The sequence below is a fragment of the Zootoca vivipara genome, chromosome 3, assembly GCF_965207765.1.
Source record: "Zootoca vivipara chromosome 3, rZooViv2.hap1.1, whole genome shotgun sequence".
Classification (NCBI taxonomy): domain Eukaryota; kingdom Metazoa; phylum Chordata; class Lepidosauria; order Squamata; family Lacertidae; genus Zootoca; species Zootoca vivipara.
This window is the reverse complement of record NC_142586.1, coordinates 63456599-63475121: the sequence shown is the minus strand read 5'-3', so window position 1 is coordinate 63475121 and position 18523 is coordinate 63456599. Positions and strand designations below refer to the sequence as shown.

The 18523-nt window shown below is 43.8% G+C and overlaps 1 protein-coding gene across 4 annotated transcripts in view; it reads right to left on the bottom strand.

The window, feature by feature from the left end:
• PLEKHG1 (pleckstrin homology and RhoGEF domain containing G1) overlaps window positions 1-18523 on the bottom strand; it is a 108758-nt gene that overhangs the window by 25046 nt on the left and 65189 nt on the right. For all 4 annotated transcript variants that reach the window (XM_088666269.1, XM_088666268.1, XM_088666271.1 and 1 more), the window contains 2 exons: window positions 4994-5094; window positions 644-713 (listed from right to left, as the gene is read on the bottom strand). In XM_088666269.1, coding sequence (XP_088522395.1) covers window positions 644-713; window positions 4994-5094 — 171 coding nt within the window. The remainder of the gene's footprint in view (window positions 1-643; window positions 714-4993; window positions 5095-18523) is intronic.

Here is an 18523-nt window from a genome sequence, read left to right as displayed (position 1 = left end):
GGGGCATTAGAGATAGTCCTTTATATGTGAACCTAATTTCTTCCTGTTTACTCAAAAAGGTTTCTTATATCAGAGTTTTATAGTAAATGTGAGATAATGTCACACACCACAATAATTAGAATTACTAACAGAACACGGCATGCAACTGTGGATTTTTTTTTAAAAAAATCCTTTTGACAAATGTGTTCTCAGTCTATTTTATGACAGTTCTAGAAGAAAATATTAAAGATGATAAATATAGCTTTAGCCCAAAGAGATGAGTCACATTTGCTTTTCTTCCTTTAAATGTAATAATCTACAAGAATTTAGCAAAAGCTGTACTGATCTGAGACACAGATGTACAATTGTACAGCTCTTAATCATTTCAATAAGTCTGTCCTGGTAGTGATCTGTGAGGGAAAAGGAAATGGTCTCAAAATGTTTTCATAGTTCTTGATCTGTTCAGAAATATTTAGGGAGGGAAGGAAATAATATATTTTAATGTCCATAAAAATATTTCTTTTAACTTTGAAAAACTTTACTACACAGCTAACTCAGTTGCAGACATTTGGGAATAGACTGAATCACCCTGAGTTTTATATTCAAAGAGGCTGTAATATGCTATAGCTCAGATCAATATCAAGAGGAAAGCAGTATTACTCACCTTAGAAACAAAACATTCTGCTATAGCTACAGGATCATTTTCACAGTTTTCCAAATCTTGCAGAAGTTCACTAGTTGACACAAAGAAAGAAAGAAAGAAAGAAAGAAAGAAAGAAAGAAAGAAAGAAAGAAAGAAAGATATTGCATTTTTAAAATAAAAATATGGAGAACCACACACTGATATATACCATCTACAATCAAAATAAGCATTGCACTTGACATAATATTTGAAATAAAGTAGACTGATTAATAGTATGCCTTGCTATAGGGCTAAGTCCTCATTAGTTATTGGGGTTACTAATATTCCAACACTTCCAACCTTTATTCTTACCCTATCAATAAATTATGCAGCATTTGCCTTTGTTTGCCCAACATGCCTTCACCATTTTCCTTGTACTCTTGCCTCTACCTCCAGTTCTGTCTTCCATTAAAAGACAGCCGGTTCTTGTCTGTACTGACTACAAGAAAGTGGGAGCATGGAACTTGCGCGCCTCCACAGTGGTGGAGGAAGCCGCTCGGGCGTGCCCAGGGGCAGGGCGGGACAAGCCACCCATAGGAGCGGGGTGCACCACGGGGCCTCTGGAGTCTGCCTGCCTCCTCCCACTCAGCCGCCCTACAGCTGGGGGGCAGGCAGCGGGTGGACCGTTTGGGCATACCTGGGCCTGCCCATACCCACCACACACCCCTTCCTCTGCCCCTGCGCCTCCATAGTGCGGCTCTTTTACAAACATTGCTGTGCACCTTTCTGCATCTCTATCTCTCTCTTTCACACAGAGTATTATGTAGCTTAAAAAAAACCTTGAATGGAAGGGGCAACACAAACATGCAGAAGGTGCATGAAGAGCAGCACTAGGCAGGCCTTCCATGCACAAGCACAGTGATCCATGCACATCGTGCTGCTGTATATTAAGGAAGGATTCTCTCTCTAGCCACCTCGGTTGCTACTCCCTTCTCAACTGTGTACAAAAACCCTTGAATCACAACAAGGAGAAAAAAACGTAAGTCATTGCACTGCTTACACTATTTTGGAAAGGTGGGGGAGAGACAGCAAAGTATAAAATGATTTCCTGAAGCAGGCCATACGCTCAAACAACCCTGCCCTGCTGTGTTTATAAGCAGGCTCTCACGTGCTGGCTGTTCTTTTAACTTTTGACACGCTGGTAGCCAAATAGATTTTGACATTAATTGTTGCTGTAAGTGGATGCATGCTTATTTTTAAACAAAACTGAGTGGATAATTAGCAGGGTACGTTTATAAACTTTACAGCAGATTTAGAGGCACCAAAGATAATCAGGATTGCCACAGTCTCATTAGTCTGCTGTGGGGAGGAAATATCAAAAGTGTCCATCAGTAACTAAATTTACAGTTAAAAACCTGATTCTTTGCATTTGACTTAGCAGGCCCTTTGAGATCAGTGAGGTTGTTGCTACGGAGCAGGCATAGGCTTGCAACATCCATTACAGACTAATACAGTGCACACAGTTGTGCTTTATCTCCACCCCAACTGTTTTGATTTGACTGTGGACTCAAGCCGGTCGGGCGCCCTGGCGTCATGGTGCAGAGATCGCTCCGGCGCCCCCGCCCTGGTGGGCAGGCGCAGCGCGCAGCGCCCCCCTGCCGGCCTGGCACCCTGCGCCACCGAGACTACCCCTAGAGCCGGGCCTGACTGTGGAAGAAAGAAACATATGTCTCTGTGTATCATATTTAGCCTAACCTTTGGCATGTGATCCTAACCATGGTTATTCAGAAATATGTTCCACCGACTTCAAGGGAACTTTGCCCTAGGTGACTGTGAAAACAATCCAAGTCTTATTGTATGCAGGTTGCATATAAGTTGCTATATATTGGCTAGGAGATGAATGGCAGATTCATCCCAGTGAGACACGGAATGGCCAAGAATTCCACAGCTACACAACGGCTTATGAGAGGGAATGCTGCTTTCAGTTGTGAAAAATAATGTCAATCAGCAACTCCAGTGAGGAACCTACCTCGCCTCACAGTATGTTCTTTACAAGAGGAGGAAAATGGCTTTAGCTTAAACAGTCAGTACAGTTGTGCCAAGGGGCATCTTGGCTAGTTATCCTTGATCATCTCATTTGAGTGGGTTCCCAGCATCCCTTCACACTTTGTCTCATTAGCTATGTTCTCGTTCCCACATTTCTTTATTTAAGTCATGGCCTATTTAATCTCTGTGCTTGGTGCCCACAGCTCTGTACTTCCTGTTCCTGCTTACAATTACCCTTTCCTGAAAGAGTTGCATGGTATTGGGGAGGGGGGCTGTTTGTAAAAATATTATTAGGTCCTTGCATCCCAATAGGATCAAGACATTACAAAACAGTAAAGGGAGGGAATCACTCCTTTTCTCCCAGTCCAGGCAGAATGTTAAATTTTACAAATGGAGAATAGCAAGTGGCTTCAAAGAATTAATAATCCAAAGCTGACTGTCATTTTTCAAATGCCTTGACAAGTCTGTGCTGTGCCTAGTGAACTTCAGGCTGCCAAAAACTGAAAAAGAGAGAGAAATGCAGTAAAAAGTCTAGCAGCCAAAACCACTTAGAGAGCCATTCTTTACACGTCTTTATCTTTTAATATAAATTTCATGTTTGTATGCATTGCCTGGCACTACTTAGCAAAGGCTTTTCTTGACAAGAAGCCAATAGGTCAAAGTGGAGAAATCGCTCAATATTGCATGTCTGCAGAAACGACTAAAATGTTTTTAAAAGGGGCATACATTTTAAAAGAAGGGGCGGAACCCTATGCTGGCCGACTCTTGATGCAAGATAACAGTTATCTGTGCCAGCAGCACTTTACACTAAAACCCATATTAGATCTTTGACCCTGTATTCCATCGCTCTTTAATTACATAAGCTAAATATGAACATGGAGCACTATTGTAATACAAAGCTACATCATCAGATGCTTAATCTCTGAACTAGAAGGGTAGTGTTCAGGGCCGTCTTAAGCACCTCTGGCACCTGGCGCGATGGATCCCTCCAGCGCCCCCCACCACCCCGTTTTCCAGCGCAGCGGGCGGGCTCAGCGCACAACGTGGCTGCCGAGGGCGCTGCTGTGCGGTGGGCGGGCATAGGCGCTGCTGCTGAGGGCGCTGCTGCAAGGCGGAGCGGCCGGCAGGCGGGCGCAGCTGCGAGGTGCTCCACCTGGGGGGCCAGCGCCGTGGCGCCCTGCGCCACCCAGCCTAGCCGTAGGGCCGACCCTGGTAGTGTTTGTGGGCGAACAAGTGCATGTGCACACACTGAACTGTTTTGGGAACCAACTATGGAGGAATGTGTACTTTATGCTATCTTCAACAACAGCACAAAATCTGACGAAGTAATGACTGGGTATTCAGCTTCTTATTGTCAGGAGTATGGGCAGGAGTCAGGCTCTGGGGCCTGTAGTGCTTTGCAGGACTGGGGCATGCCTCAGCTTGTGCTGGAGAAGCAAGGCGTGGCCACACAGGTGAAATCCTCAGCTTGTGCTGGAGAGGCAAGGAGTAGTCACCCAGGTGAGGCCACTTGAGATCTCACTGCACCTGGTGGCAGGAGCTGGGAGGGATAAAAGCCCAGCATTTCCCTTCAGCTCTTGGCCACAGCAACGCTATCCCTGCCTGGTTGCATTTGGCCTCTTGATCCTTGCTCCTTGGACCCTTGCCTTGCCAACGTCTTGATCCTTGCTCCGTGGACCCTTGCCTTGCCGACATCTTGATCCTTGCTCCGTGGACCCTTGCCTTGCCGACGTCTTGATCCTTGCTCCATGGACCCTTGCCTTGCCGACGTCTTGATCCTTGCTCCGTGGACCCTTGCCTTGCCGACGTCTTGAGCCTTCGCCTTGCTCCTTGACCCTTGGACCTTCGCCTTGCTCCTTGACCCTGCAACTGCCTGCTGCTGGACCCTCAGCCCTGCACCTGTTCCTGCTTCTACACCACCATCTTGCTTCTGGGCCTGACGCCCGCCGACCGGACCGTGACACTTATCCTCCCTCATGCTTTTCAACATCTATACGAAGCCATTGAGAGGGATCACCAGGGGATTTGGGCTGGTTGTTCACTAGTATGCGGATGATACCCAGCTCTACTTCTTGTTTAAAACATGTCTCAATCCGTACCCATGCATAGGTAGGGCTTATTCCAACGGCACTTATTCCAATGGCAGTGGGAACTCCCGTGAATGTCTTGTGCTAGCATTTATTTTCACAGCACAGATACCTTTGGGAGGACTTTGGTCTGAAGCACCAACCCCCCTATTTTAGTATTACTTTAATATTTAATCTGTTGGGGGGAGTGCACGAATGAACAAAAGCTTTGATTTGTGGTCCTCATATATGTTTTCATTTAAGTCAAATATTTACTCACCTGTTGAAATGGTAGATATCTTTTATGTTTCCAAACAAAGCTGATCGTTCCTCCATCCCCAAAGAGAGCTTGGATTGGTCAGTGATACAATCAAGGTAATCCTATGAAATAAATGAAAAGGGTTGTCTTAAATATGTCTGCTCTTTTGTTCCTCAGTAAATGGAACGATCTTTAATTGTGGAAGAGGAGTCTGCTCCAGATCAATTTCACTTTATATTACACTAATCCCTTCAGTAGCGCCACACTGAACAGTCCTTCCATTATGGAAAATAACAATACTTATCTGTTCACCAATACCAAAGGAATAAACCCAAAGACTGAATACTTTGCTGCTCAGACTGTGCACTGCATGTTTTTCAAGCTGCAAACGTATTCAGATTTCATCCACAGTGACAGCTGAATTATCTCCATTAATTACTCAATAAGGTCAATGACATCTTCCTATATTAAGCAGGGTTTCTTTTAAAAACAACATAAAGTATCATCACTGAAGCACATGCACTTCATACAGATAAGAGGAGACCTGGAAAAGTATTACCATATTTCAGAGCTATTGAAAAAGCACCTTTAAAACTCCCAAACACAATATACAGTAAATGCAATATAAACGTCCTGGTTCCCAGTTTATAAGGAACAAGGTCTCTCTTCTTCTGCAGCCCCCACCTGGTGTACTAATGAGAAACTGCATGTACTCGGGAACATATTGCAGAGAAGATTCATTTGTATGCTATTTGTGGAGATTACATTTTAGGTCACACGAACAAGAGAGCTATCAACCAATTGGGAAAGACTTACTTTAAATCAGTGATTTGCAGGTTACCAGACAGGCCCTTCCAGAACTGCAGTTCCAAGAGTGGTTTAACCAATGTTTCCCCCCCGTAAAAATGTTTAGGGGTACTCTCATTTCCCTACTCATATTAAAATACTGCCCCTCAATGAGGCCAAACTTAGATTCACAAAATCTTTTGGGGTATGCGTACCCCCAGGAAATGCACTGGGTTTAACAATCAGTCCCTCTTCACGGGGAACTCTGGAATGACAGCTCTATGAGAGGAACAAGGGTCTCCTAACAGCTCTCAGGACCCATACCCACCTACAGCTCCCATAATTATTTGGGGGGAGCCATGATTGTTTAAAGTGGTATCGCATTGTTTTAAATCTATGGTGGTAGTGGGGTTTTAGTGTGCAAATTGACTCCATTGAAAAATACTGCTTCGGGAGGCTTTGCTCTCTCACTGATGTTAGAAATTGAAGCCATCAGAATATGTACAAGTCATCCCTTGATATTATGATAATCAGATACCTGTGTGAACTAGCATTAAAACTACTATTTAAGACAACAACAAAAGGCCTAGTGTGCTTCCATAACATTTATAAAGAAACTCTGCAGGAGGAAGGAAAACAATAAACTAAGAGTGAGAACAGCTGGAACCATGTTAACAAAACCCTGACATGATCCTGAGCCTGAGGGTTTAGACAACGTGTGGTGGCATTTTACCAATGGCAACACAACATTCCATAGCACCGAATTCAAGGGATTCTGGGAAATGTCAGCTACACCATGAGGATCTTGTTATATAGTAACGGAATTCCAAAACCCACATGAGAGAATCAGATAAAAACAAAGGGGAAACTTATTTGAGAAAAATCACTGGGCATGTTCACAATAGGTTTACTTTTCTAAATAATTTGATTGTTTAAACAAGCAAGCAAATCAAAATATTGTAATATTGTAGCACCAAGAACAGCACATAAAGATGACATGAGTTCTTAACCAGTTCTGCCCACATATAAGCAAGTTTTGACTTCTAGCATCGAAGAGCATCATCTAACCAAAATGCAATTTTATATCTACACACTGGGGGCTTTACAACAAGGAAGCTCCATGACATTAAACATTCTGGCATACATGATCTACACCTCTACATTCCATTCCATCCAGCCTCCATTAACTTATGACCTCATCATTAAATCTGTTCTCTTAAAATATGTTTTTGCATTAAGTCATTATAACAATGTCCCGGGGGCTTCCCAAAACTGTGTGTGACCTTTTGTTTTCACTCACAGTCTCCCTTGGAGCAGATACTTAAGAGGCTTGATGAAGCAGAAAGGATTGCTACACATACACACACACACACACACACACACACACTGCAACCTGGGTCAAAAGGGTGGAAAAAATGAGTACAAAACAGGAAAAGCTCATTCCCAGCTGTAATTTCTAACACATATTTGCATTCAACAGAATGAGATGTAACAAACTGGGCCTGCCCTAACAACTACAAATCCACAGTAACCAGTTTTTAAAAGGTGATTGAAACCTATATAGAAACCTTACTACTTTAAAGCAGTTCATAATTTGCTTTTGTAAGAACAAACACTGTTTGATGTGAAAAAGAATAAAAGCAGAAGTAGCTAATGAGGTCCCTCCAAGTGATGTTTTCCTATCATTTCTGTCCCTTGGCGATGCTGACGATTGCTAATGTGAGTTGGAGTCCAACAATAATGGGAGAGCACTACTTTGACTAAACCACACTAAAATATCATGAGAATACAGATGCCTATGTTGCACTGATATATAATGAAACACACAATATATTGCAATACATAATATCTGAATCACCAAAGTACATAATGATTGCTTTAAAAGTTATCTGTTGGATATTTGGCACAACCATCAATAGTTTTGGACATGTATTTGTAAGCGAAATTACTGAACTAGTCTACCTAAATTCTGATTCCTGCCCCCCAGACTTCTGGTTAGCCACAAGATAATGTCACCTTATAACACTACAAAATAATCTTCAGAGAACGATAAAAGCTTTACATTGCACAATAAACACTAGGCAGGAAATGGGCAAAAAAATAAATAACTGCATCCAGAGGGTTAAAGGAGTGTGTGTTATTTCTTCTAACAGAACATCAATATCCCCTTTCCCCAGTCTGCAGTTCACCTCACACAATACAGAGCTACTCGTGAGGCCCTCTGGATGCTTCCCTACCGAACAGCTGATTGGAAGGGTTCCCTGTGCATCTTTCAGGTACATCTGGGGAACAGGATTACATAGTACACCTGTGCACAGGTCCACACATCTGTGTGCTCTGCAGAGAGATGCAACTTATACCCTATTGGCAGGGGAAACTTCTTTAGCCTAAGGGCCATATTCCCTTCTGGACAACTTTCTGAGGGCCACATGTCAGTGGTAGGCAGGTCCAGGGCAGAGGCAAAAGGCAGAGTAATTAATGTAAATGTTACCTTCGTAAAGTAGGTTAGTTTCTACCCACCCACCCCTCTCCATTCTCCATCCAAGTAAGCAAACGGTATCATCAGAGTTCATGGACAAATTGCAGCCAAGCAAAAGCACTCAAGGAGTGTATGATGCAGAGTTGGTGAGCGATGTGCATGGAAGGGTCTAGACTCTGGAGGAACCAATATCCATGGTCTATATGAGATCCATCTCAAGAGCAGGCTAGGTCACTAGTTTTTTGGACTATGATCATAGCTGCCAAGTTTTCCCTTTTCTCGCGAGGAAGCCTATTCAGCATAAGGGAAAATCCCTTTAAAAAAAGGGATAACTTGGCAGCTATGACTATGATTCCTACAAGTCATAACCACTAGTCATGCTGACAGGGGCTGAAAAAATGTTGTTGGAAAACTCTTAGCAGGCAGTAGGTTGTGAGGGTTGGGATAGAGTGTGACAAGAGAAGGAACAAGTCAACTTGTGCATGATCATGAAGTGTAATACAGCAGATGGAACCAAAACAACAACAGCATCGTTGCATCATGTTATGCCTGGTCATTTAAGAGCTCTGCAAACTCAACCTAGAAACAGAAATGTCATTTAGAAATAAACTTTATCTCACAGTGAGTCTCTGAAGGGAAATGATCAAAGCTATGCAACCAAGATTTTGTTTTTGTTTTCTGTTTAAGGATTCGTTGACCCTTTAAGGTCAAACAAAACTACAGCGGCAAACAATGTCACAGCAGCTGCAAGCATATGAAGCCATAATAAAAAGGCTGGAAACTCCCTAATTGCATAGCTGGCAACTGTCATAATGAAATGGTCTATGAATCTTTATTAAAGCTATCAGAGCCAAGTCTTATTGTCTCCCTGAAATTACAGCAAAACATTCAATTCTGTTTCTGGAGAAGATAAAGGAGAAATGTTATCTTTTTGTGTGTTTTATTTATTGGGGGGGGGGTGGAAGCATAGGTGTTTTGCCATTTTTTTCTGTGTGTGAGAGGGAGTGTCTTAGCATCACTAGTTTTGAAATGAGAATTTCTTAGTTTCTTAGATTGTCAAATATGCTCCCTGGGCATCAAAAGGTTAGGGACCTCTGTTCTATAGTCGAAACAGCATGATAAACATGGGAATGTCTGAGTTCATAGGTGTAAGCCCCAGATGTAGGAAAGGTTTGGGCATACACTGTAGGGAAGCATAATACAGTATAAGGCATACAAAAAAAAATCAATGTGAGAAAAGGACTGTGGCTTTCCCATGCTATTTTCTCAGCCATGTAATAGTGAGGACATCAGATCATTTACTATTCATAGCACTGAGAAGAAAGCCTGTTAAAAGATTACTGTGTCTCACACATCAACAAAGCTGTATCAACAAAGACACTTCAGTCACAGAAACAGAATATGGGAATTAACTAGATTATTAACACATTTATCACTTGCTATATAAACGGTGCTTACCTGAATTGAGAAACAGGTTTAGCAAGAGGCAATAGATGGGCAATTTTGATCACTTTCTCAGACATGGAAACAAAAACAATTCTGTGTTTTTCAATATTTATGCATATATAAAATAGTCCAAGAATGGGCTTGGTTTAAGCATTTTTGGAAGACTAAAGATTAAAAGCCTTTTCCTGCTCTGTGAAAAAATATGCAGGGTTACAAAAGATCAGGCTTTATTTCTATACAGCTAGCCTCTTTCCTCAGTATTTTTAAGTTTCAAATTTAAATAAAGCATGTTATAAGAGCAAAAACAGACCATTTCCTAGTGAGATGCTAATGTCAGGAGGCAGAGAACCAAAGCAACACAAACTTGCAAATAAAGTCAAAACAAAATAAAAAAATCCTTCCGGTAGCACCTTAGAGACCAACTAAGTTTGTCATAGATATGAGCTTTCGTGTGCATGCACCTATGACAAACTTAGTTGGTCTCTAAGGTGCTACTGGAAGGATTTTTTAATTTTGTTTTGACTGCATCAGACCAACACGGCTACCTACCTGTAACTTGCAAATAAAGTGTTATCCTAGGCTAGTTTTGCTAGAAGAAAACCTTAACATAATGCTTACTTACTACAGATGTTTTTGCAACGGTTGTGCAGTCACACCAATATAAATCAATAGCCATGATCAGGACAGCTTAATCGGATTCAAATCAAATGCACTTGAAATAACCAAACCATAGCTGCCAAGTTCTCCCTTTTTTAAAGGGAAATTCCCTTATGCTGAATAGGCTTCCTCGTGAGAAAAGGGAAAACTTGGCAGCTATGAACCAAACTAACAAATTTAATTTCAATAGGGACAAATGAAGGGTTCTACACTTAGGCAGGAAGAACCAGCTACACAAATATATGATGGGGGACACCTGGCTTGTCAGTAGTACAGTACATGTGAAAAGGATCTAGGGGTCTTAGTTGACCACAAGCTTAAAATGCATCAACAGTGTGTTGCAGCAGCAAACAAAAGCTACTTAATGCTATTCTAGGCTAGATGTATAGTGTCCAGGTCAAGGGAAGTAATAGTAACACTTTATTCTGCCTTGGTCGGACCACACCTAGAATACTGTGTCCGGACCAGTTTAAGAAGGATACTGACAAGCTGGAATGTGTGCAGAGGGTGGCAACCAATATGATGTTTGGAAACCAAGCCTTATGAGAAACGGTTGAGGGAGCTGGGTATGTTTAGCCTGGAAAAGAGGAGACTGAGAGGAGCTATGATAGCTATCTTCAAATATCTAAAGGTCTGTCACATGGAGGTGGGGTGGGGATGGAGTAAGCTTGTTTTCTCCTGCTCTGGAAGCTAGGACCTGGACCAATGGATTCAAGTTATAAGGAAGGAGATTCCGACTAAACACCAGGAAGAACTTTCTGACAGTAAGAGCTGTTCAACACTGGAACGGACTCCCTCAGGAGGTTGTGGATTCTCCTTCCTTGGTGTTTTTACAGCAAAGGTTGGATTCCTGCATTGTAGAGGGTTGGACTAGATGACCCTTGGGGCCTCTTCCAACTCTACAATTCTGTGATAACCCAAGCTATTGGCTGCTGCTCATGATGATGATGATGATTGTAAGTCACTGAGAGTCAGCCAGGATTAGTCCAACCTCCTATTACAGTAATACCTCCACGAACATCCGCCTTGTCTAGCATCCATCCCGGTGAAGGTCCGCGGCAAACCCGGAAGTGCTGGAATGGGTTACTTCCGGGTTTGCTACTCGTGCGTGTACAGAAGCACAAACTGCTCTGCGTGCGTGCATGCGCAGGATGGCCCTTTGCCCTGTGTCCTTTTCGGCTAGTGGCTAGGGCTCCGGAATGGATCCCAGCTGCAAAACGAGGTATGACTGTATTAATGACCCTTTCAATCATAAAAAAACAGAACAATACTGAATAGCTTCTACCTACCGTACTTTTCAAGGTGATTTAGTAAATTTAAGAAGGTGATGGCAATTCATCTTGAATACTCAACAATCCTTAATGTCACACTTGTTATTTGCTATCCCATCTATAAAATCCATTTAACCATAATTTACGTCCTACAGAGAAGAAAAACCATGCTTCTTGACCCAGCCCATACTTCTGTATCCACTTGAAAGGTTCAGAACATAACCATAACAATGTCAGATACCCAGGAATTATATGTGGAAAAAGGAAAATATCTCTTTGAATTTTTAACCCATGGGGATACTACTCTTTGGAAAGCATTCCAACCAAGGTTTCCTACTGTGGGTACATGGCAAGCTGGGGAGCTACACTAACCCACAGCAATTACAAGTTGGAAGTCAGATTTTGTATTTTGCAATGCATGGGTGTAGACAGGGGGGGGCAGGAGGGGGCAGCTGCCCCCCCCTAGAAGCAAAAAATTATTGTATTTTACAGACCATAACCAATACTTTGCCCCTCCAAAAACTGAAGTGGAAAGGGCTTTGCTTTAGCAAGAGCAGCTCTCCACTTGCTGGGGGCGGGAACACAGCTGTAACAAAAACACATCAAATAAATAAAGCAAAGTGGCTACCAGTACTTAAGCAGTTAAGACAATGGAGCAGAATATCCCTTCAGGCAAGGTCCACCCTATTCACCCTATTGTTATTCAGTGGGAGTTGTTAATGGGCATTCAGGGATCGCATTAACAGTTCTATTGGCGATTTAATGAGGGTGCAGAGGATTCAATTTGACTAAGGTGGCCCTGCAAGGCTAAAAGGAAGTGAATAAGAAGGGGGGGGCTGTAGCTTTGATAGACACAGTGATGTTTATAAAAAGCATTGGTGTTCCAGTCTGCCCCTCCTCCTGCATCTGTATACTGTAAATCAGGGGTGGCCACCTCCCAAGAGACTCTGATCTACTCACAGAGTTAAAAACTGGGAGTGATCTACCCCCTTTTGGGGGGGTTCAGGTCAAAGCTGTTGAGTTTTTTTAAGGAAGGGAAGCCCTGTTTTGGGGGGTTTAGGTCAAACTTGTTGAGCTTCTTTTAGGAGGGAGGGAGGCCCATTTTTGTTTAGGGCTTCAGGTCATAGTTCAGCTTTTTTTAGGGAGGAGGAAAAATTTGGGTGAGCTTTTTTTAGGGGTGCCAGTGATCTAGCAGTGATCTACCACAGACATCCAGTGATCTGTTGGACGTGCCTGCTGTAAATCAAGCAGAGAGAAAGCTGCTTACAAGGCTCCTGTACAGGTGTACCGGTATCTTCCTCTTGCTGCAGAGTTCTAGCATTACAGCGTCACCCAGAGGCACCCACAAATGTGAGTTATCCCTCTCTCTATTTCTTCCTTCCTTTCCTCCCTCTTCCATCCTCAATAAAATACTGGGGGGGGGGGCAGATAAGCCCCACATAGAAAGCCCATCAACATGGGGGGGGGAGGACTCTTTAAAATACAGTATTTACCAGTAATTTCTTTTGGGGGGGCGAGGCACCTAGGCCTCTAGGAGTTGGCTGCTATGCCTAGGACAATTCAAGAAAGCAGAATCATGCATATGCTATGGTAATATATCAATAGAATCATGGAATTGTAGTCAGAAGGGACCACAAGGGTCATCTAGTCCAACCCCCTGCAATGCAGGAATTTTTCCCCAATGTGGGGCTTGAACCCACAACATGGTTGAAATATTATGCTGATATGCAGCAACGCCTCGGAGCCATCGAGACTGCGGCCCTGTCTTGCCTCGCCCTCGCCTGCCCTGCCACCCCCTCTCCCCTGCCCGACCCTCCCATCCTCTTGCTGCAGAGTTCCAGCTTCACAGCATCACCCAGAGGCACCCACAAATATGAGGTATCCCTCTCTCTATTATTCCTTCCTTCCCTCCCTCTTCCATCCTTAATAAAATACTGGGGGGGGCAGATAAGCCCCACATAGAAAGCCCATCAAAATGGGGGGGGGTGACTCTTTCAAATACGGTATTTACCAGTAATTGGGGGGGGGGGGTGAGGCACCTAGGCCTCTAGGATTTGGCTGCTATGCCTAGGAGTAGGACAATTCAAGAAAGCAGAATGATGCATATGCTATGGTAATATATCAATGGAATCATAGAATTGTAGTCGGAAGGGACCACAAGGGTCATCTAGTCCAACCCCCTGCAATGCAGGATTTTCCCCCCAAGGTGGGGCTTGAACCCACAACATGGTTGAAATATTATGCTGATATGCAGCAACGCCTCGGAGCTGTCGTGACTGCGGCCGTGCCTTCCCTCGCCCTCACCCGCCCTGCCACCCCCTCTCGCCTGCCCGACCCTCCCGTCCTCTTGCTGCAGAGTTCCAGCATCACAGCGTCACCCAGAGGCACCCACAAATATGAGTTATCCCTCTCTCTATTTCTTCCTTCCTTCCCTCCCTCTTCCATTCTTAATAAAATATGGGGGGGGGGCAGATAAGCCCCACATAGAAAGCCCATCAACATGGGGGGGATGACTCTTTCACATACGGTATTTACTAGTAATTGGGGGGGGGAGGCACCTAGGCCTCTAGGAGTTGGCTGCTATGCCTAGGAGTAGGACAATTCAAGAAAGCAGAATGATGCATATGCTATGGCAATATATCAATAGAATCATAGAATTGTAGTCGGAAGGGACCACAAGGGTCATCTAGTCCAACCCCCTGCAATGCAGGAATTTTTTCCTAAGGTGGGGCTTGAACCCACAACATGGTTGAAATATTATGCTGATATGCAGCAACGCCTCGGAGCCGTCGTGACTGCGGCCGTGCCTTGCCCTCGCCCACCCTGTCACCCCCTCTTGCCTGCCCGACCCTCCCGTCCTCTCCAGCCAAGCAGGGTAGCCGCCGCCGTTGCCAGCCCCAGAAGCACAAGGTGGCCGCTGCCGCCGCTGCCACCACCACGATGTCGCCAGGCCAGCTGGCCCTGTAGCCCCACCCACGTTCCCACTTTGTGGCCCCGCCCCTGAATGATCATGGCTTGCCCCCCCCCTAGTTTTGATCCTGGCTACGCCCTTGTTGCAATGGTAATTCATAAGGAGGTCTCCATGATGTATTCTAGACCCTTCTGGGGACGTCCTGCACAGGGTTATCAAGAAGAAAACAGTTGTGCAAAATGGCTAGTTGACAATTATACAAGCAGCAACCTGCTTACAATAAGATAAAATCATTAGAACCCTATTGCCACCAAACTTACACTCTTTTTATTTATGTTTCTCTAAAGTAGCAGCACCATTTAGTTTTGTTAGAGGAATAACTTTTTTGGTGGGGGCTAACCAGTTGTCCTGTATATTGCATTTAACATTCTCTTCCCTTCCTTCCTAATAAAAGAATCAGAGATTTCCAAAAGCTGAAACAGATTAACTCTCACCCTTTTGTCTATTTTGATTTGCATACACAATAGTGCTTGCTAGTCAGCCAACCAACCATTTGGTTGAGTGATCCATTCATTGCTAACAAGAGCAGCAAGCACAATAGTGTTAATCTTCTGGGGCAATTCTATAGCTCAATACAGTTAGCAGTGCCAGCGAACTGTCTTTTCCACTCAGAAGGTGTATAAAAAAAGATTAAGGGAGGATCTGTAGAGCCTTCATTTATATTGCTGAAGAATTACATACCAATTTGTGCGGCGGCATCCCACCCAGCTGTTCAAATCAGCTTTGAGCTATTACAGGCAACTTTGAAATATTCTCCAATGGTCAGGATTAAGAAACTGGCATAGTTACTTTTGACTATTGGTGTACATCCATGGTGTGTGTGTGTGTGTGTGTGTGTGTGTCACAAAGATCCAGTTTTGCTGAGTTTCTGCCAACCGAGGCAGAAACGGAAAAACACCCAAGATCTGGAATGATGCAGCCATCTCCTCCCCAGTGGTGCTTGACCTGGAGCAATACTCCAAGCTCACCCCCCACCCCGACAGCTACACACCAACCTAATCAATGAGCAGTAAAATTTCATTGGAACACAACTTGTAATGCTGTCTAAGACTCATATGGTCATCAATGTTAATCATCACTAACACTTCAAGGGCATACAGCCAATGCAGGATTAAACCCTGTTCCCCATTGGCTGACATCACTGTGCGGAAACAACATGGTAGGCCGAGACTGACTGACAGGCTGGTGTTTCCTTATTCCTGCACTAGCAGGTTATGCCCCTTTCAGTCACTGCTACTCTGCATTGCAGAGGATGTCCTGTGGGGAGCCTGCTGTATTTAAATCCCTGCATGAGCAAGGAGTACCCCATGAGTATAGCAGGGTCCTTGCTGAAGACCCTCATCCTCTAACATGTGGGAGGTGGCTTGGTTGGGTGGCAGGGACACCTCAGTGTTGGAGGTCAATGAGTACATTCACTCTCTCCCTCATCATAGCACCCCTTTAATGCTTGAATAGGGCTATGGCAGAAATTGCTAACCTGGGGCTCTCCTAAACATTGCTGGGATCCCATCACCCCAGCCAGGATGGTTAGGAACAAAGGGAGCTGCCAGCAGCTTCTAAGATTAGCCACCCCTAAGCCATGAGCGCACCAAACTTTGACACCAGGTTTTGAAACAGTTCAAAATCTCAGTTAAGAATGAATGGGGTTTGTCTTAAATTTTCTAAGCTGTCTTAAAAACACCACCACAGAATTCATGGAACACAGGGCAAATGGAACACCTGAGTCTAGTAGTGCTAGAGGATATACCTATCAATCTGTGTTTGCTTCTCTGTCCGACAGATTTCATACAACCTTGTCAGCAAATATTTTTTTTAAGGCTCAACTGCCCTTGAAAAACAGTAATGCCTACCTCTGCATATGTTGTAATGGGCCTGCGGCTTTGAAGGGCATCATTATTCAAGTGTGCACCTAGTCTTTTGAACTGTGTATATGTTCAGAGAGAAAATGTGAGCTGGGAGACAGGATTCCGTGGCCACAATAAGCAGTCCTTCCTTTTCCAGGTGATATGAAATTCTTTAATCACACCATGGAGAATGCCATCTTACTTCTAATTAGCTACTAGATGATTATACCACTTGTCATAAAGCTAAGCATGTTCATGACTGCCTTCCCAGGAGGCCAAACCGAAGGTAAAGCCTCTAACATTTTAGCTGCTTCTGACAAAATCAAGCTGATTGCCACAGGGCAGACACTGCCCTGCATTTTTGCTTGCTCTAGAGACTACTTTCTGGGATAAAGCATGCTGCATGAACAAAGTAAATTCCTAAGAATGATAATTGACCCCAAATATGAGACAGCATAGAAAAAAGGGAGTAGAGTTGTACTCTTTTAGGAAGTCAGAGGGAAAGAAGCCCCCAAACAAGAGGAATCGTGTAGTGAGACCGTCGTTAATATTGGCAACCATGTAAGGCACTACCCACATGCCACATTTACTAAAACTCCTCAGCAGGGGCACCAGCTAACAGCTAGAAAGCAAGAACAGTCATTGCAACGTTTTTTTCAGACATGGCCTTTTAAAAGCCACGTGGTGTCTTCAACATCAGTAACTGAGGAACGTTTCAAAAATCTCAGCTCATGTACAAAAGCTCGAGACACTATGTTCTTCCCAGTCTCTATCTGAGCATGCTTATAGCTACTCCAATTCTTAACTACTCCTCAAAAATAAGAAGGGGCAGAAAAGGGATACCACCAAAAGGTGTATTTAATTCTCATGGAAATCTGTAATAAACCAGTTCTAAAATTATGACCCTTCCTTTATGCCAAATATGTTCCTACCTTCCATTAGAATCTCAAGAAAATATAGGTAAAGGTAAAGGGACCCCTGACCGTTAGGTCCAGTCGCGGACGACTCTGGGGTTGCGGCACACATCTTGCTTTACTGGCTGAGGGAGCCGGCGTACAGCTTCCGAGTCATGTGGCCAGCATGACTAAGCCGCTTCTGGCAAACCAGAGCAGCACACAGAAACACGGTTTACCTTCCTGCCGGAGTGGTACCTATTTATCTACTTGCACTGCATGCTTTCAAACTGCTAGGTTGGCAGGAGCAGGGACTGAGCAACGGGAGCTCACCCCGTCGCGGGGATTCAAACCGCCGATCTTGTGATCAGGAAGCCCTAGGCTCTGTGGTTTAACTAAAATATAGTTTTAGAGTAAATTGAGAGTCACTTCTGAGTAGAAAGCTAGCGAGAAATGAATCTACAATTACATAAATTAATCTTAGCAGGAAGCACTAAAATTGCGGGAGGAATTGGTGATATTGTTTAGGACACAGAAGGTCACCCATTCAAGCTTCACGTGCCTCTTTCCTTTTGCAGCCTCCCCACTGTTTAAAAAGAGACAGAAGGGGAACTGAAAGGTCAAAGTGGGAAGGAGAGAGCAAAGCCAAATTGTGAGCCCTGAAGGATACAGACCCCTGTAATTCAAACGTGTCTAAGCTGCCCTAAGCCTTGATGAGCTGCTGCAGGATGTTTTGTCCCCTGCATGCTGCAACACTGCCAGAAGGGCATCAAAACCAGCAGAATTTCCCATAATTTGGATAAGGCGGCGTCTTCCAGAAATAGTAGTGCCTGTGAGCCTCCCTCTCCACTGGCAGAGAAGCATTGTACCCCTTTCTCAGGGCTACTTGGGAAGGGAATGTAAGATTGCAGCTTAAACCAAATATAGTATTATTTCAAAAACAAAATTCTCCAATATTCAGCACTGGAGGTTACCAATGGTATCTCTTAACATGCGCTCATGTTTCCAACTGAAAAACTGGCAGTTATTTTATGTTCTATAAGTTAGTAAACACTGTTTTTATTGTGAAAATAAGAAGATTTGAAAACTGGGTTAGCACCTGTATTGAAATTTCTAAACCCTATTCAGATCTATGCAGGACAAGTATGTTGCACATAACAATTGCTTCCTTTAGCAGTTTTATTTCATTCTTGTTTAAGAACCT